General features: G+C 41.4%; 1 protein-coding gene across 1 annotated transcript in view; it reads right to left on the reverse strand.

Annotated features, from left to right (window-relative positions):
- The window catches only part of LOC137981151 (semaphorin-5B-like), a 25,672-nt gene that overhangs the window by 4,742 nt on the left and 18,430 nt on the right, over positions 1 to 2,500 (reverse strand). The window contains exons 8-9 of the mRNA XM_068828492.1: positions 1,030 to 1,313; positions 1 to 122 (exon numbers count right to left, since the gene is read on the reverse strand). The exon at positions 1 to 122 is cut by the window's left edge and continues 159 nt beyond it. Coding sequence (XP_068684593.1) covers positions 1 to 122; positions 1,030 to 1,313 — 406 coding nt within the window. The remainder of the gene's footprint in view (positions 123 to 1,029; positions 1,314 to 2,500) is intronic.

The raw sequence follows: 2,500 nt of genomic DNA on the forward strand, positions 1-2,500 counted from the left end.
TGTCCGGGTGGTTATTTGGACGACAGCACCTTGCATATTCAATCTGGTGCAAATATTTGCTTGCACTGATATACAACCCGTTCAAAAAGTATCCGCTCGGACATTTGGCCCAGACATGCTGCCTGGAAAAGAATAAAAGGCGGGTGAATACAGATGAAACGGGTCAAAACCAGGATTGAAATTGCAGTGTATGGTGTTTAAACCAGTTCGGAGTTTCAAAAAACGAATGGGTGCGTCGGGATAAAAACAAGCATATAAATTTATCCATGCAAAATGTATCATCACCCTACTTCTGCTCAACATGGTATTCCGAGTAAACGCTTTAATTGAAGAGTGTCTTGTTTTTTCAGAAAAGTAAACCGTTTGGGAAAAAACCCTTTGTCGCACAAAAAGTATAATTTGATTGAAAGGATATTGACGTGAATGAGCCGGGAAATCAGAGCGAGCTCCGCTATAAAAGCTGTTTTGCAGCGAGTGTGTGGGGTTTCAATGTCCCCCTGAAGTATACGAACAAAGGGTGTGACACGAGATTGGCGGTTTGTAAATCGTCCATATTCGAGAAGACTTGAAAGTCTAAGCATTTTAGGATGTGGTTACAAAGGCCGCAACACTTTCGTTTCCTTCGTGTGTTAGAAACCCTCAAATGTTTGTCCGGCCGAGGTTCTAAACAAGATGTTCGCCCGGGTGGTGGGTTTCTACTCCCGTACGGTAGTCCTGTGCTCAATTAACTTGGCGAACCAATTCGAATATGCAACAACAAAAAAATGTGACCTCTAAAAAATAATTTCACTTTACGAGTTTGATAAACCTCAGCCATGGAATACCTGCCACTTTCCTAAACCTGAAATGTACTTTCAGATAGACGGACAGCCCTTCCTATTCGAAATTTCTTGCCTTTTCAGATAACTTCACGCTCGATAACTCATATCTAACGGGCGACATGTGATGGGTGATCAATAATTTCTTGGTGACAGTGCCGGACAAAGTCGTCCCGTATAACGTTTTGTGAATACTATACTTAATCCTTACCGATCCAAGGTCAATACCCAGTGTTCATCTACGCATTGTGCTCCCACATCAACATAACTTTGTTCCACGGCTGGGCAGCACTTCGCCACCTCAATAAGCCCAAGTACATTGTTGCCCTGTGGATCGTTTCTCCACAGTCCCTTGATGTACTTATTGGCGGTTTGGCTGCTGCATAAAGACCATCCTGGTCTGTCCATACTTGCCCACCAATCTTCGTCGTTACAGGCGGCGGACCCGAAATCAAGCCACGTCATAAGTATCAAAACGGCAAGGAGGAAACGCATCTTTTATCTTGGAATGCTAGCAGACTTTAGCCTTGAAGGAAACGAAAAGGAACAAATACTTGTTTTCTTGCAAGACAAAGAAACCAGTGTCAAGTTGTCATGGATAACCCTCAATGGTTGGCATTGGAGCGTGTGCAATGGCCGCAGCGTTTCCAGACAAATTGATCGCATTCAATCTTTTGAAGAAAAGGTAGCAAGTTGAAAGTCCACAAATGTGAAGACCTCGTTTTAGACCTTCAAGAACCAGAAAACTGGAGATAAGTTACGCGACCCTCCCTTTTCGAAAATTATCCATGAACATTTTCTCTTGCCCTTAAAAAATCCGAAATCACAAAAAAACTATGCCAGCGAAACAACGAGAAAAAAAAAAGACGAGAGAAACTAAACCAGATTGCACCGAATTCATAAATGGCAGCCAACCTGGGTTAGCGGCCAAACATGACATCGAGGCGTTTTAGAATAAACACGCAGTATTTTTGAGGAGAGAAGGAGAAAAAGAACAATCGACGTGCGGAAACTTACATTCCTGGTTCTTCCTTAAGTGCCAGAAGGTCATCGGTATTAAAAAAATGATGAGCTACGGTTGTTGCTGAAATGTTGGAACGATTCTGCTTAAAGCTCGAATTGTAAAGGGGTAAATTTTAACCTTTATAATAGTAAGCTTACATCGTTCGATCCGGCCAAGGCTTATGGCATAATTGTGTAAAATCAAGTCATCTCTTTGAAGAAATTAAAAAGAGCTCTTGTTTCCCTTTTTGTTGCTATTGCTTTTTTAAGAGTCGAAGAATACATCATTCAAGTTTTCTTATGGATCCGGATCGGAATTCGTTTTACAAAAAGCGAAACTTTGTCAAGCAGGGTGCTAGTTGTGCTGTTGTTGATTCAAACTGTGGTGACGTTTCTTAAACAAAACTGAGACAAAATTTTGCGAAAGGTAAAAGTATTAGGCGCTCTCTGGTGGAGAAAATGCCGCTTTTTACGAAGTACAAATGAACAAGGTTAATGGGGAAAGCGGCTGGAAAGCATCATTTTGTCCCAACCAGCTGGAAGAAGGGGAAACCTCTTGAGGATCTATGTGTTGGTATTATTTACAAAGCTCGTAGTACCTTGATATTTTTAATTGTTTATATTATAGTTTAATTTATTCACATCTGTCGTATTGCACTGCCTCATGGGGACGTACCTAC

This window comes from Montipora foliosa, chromosome 12 (assembly GCF_036669935.1).
Source record: "Montipora foliosa isolate CH-2021 chromosome 12, ASM3666993v2, whole genome shotgun sequence".
In the NCBI taxonomy this organism is placed as follows: Eukaryota; Metazoa; Cnidaria; class Anthozoa; order Scleractinia; family Acroporidae; genus Montipora; species Montipora foliosa.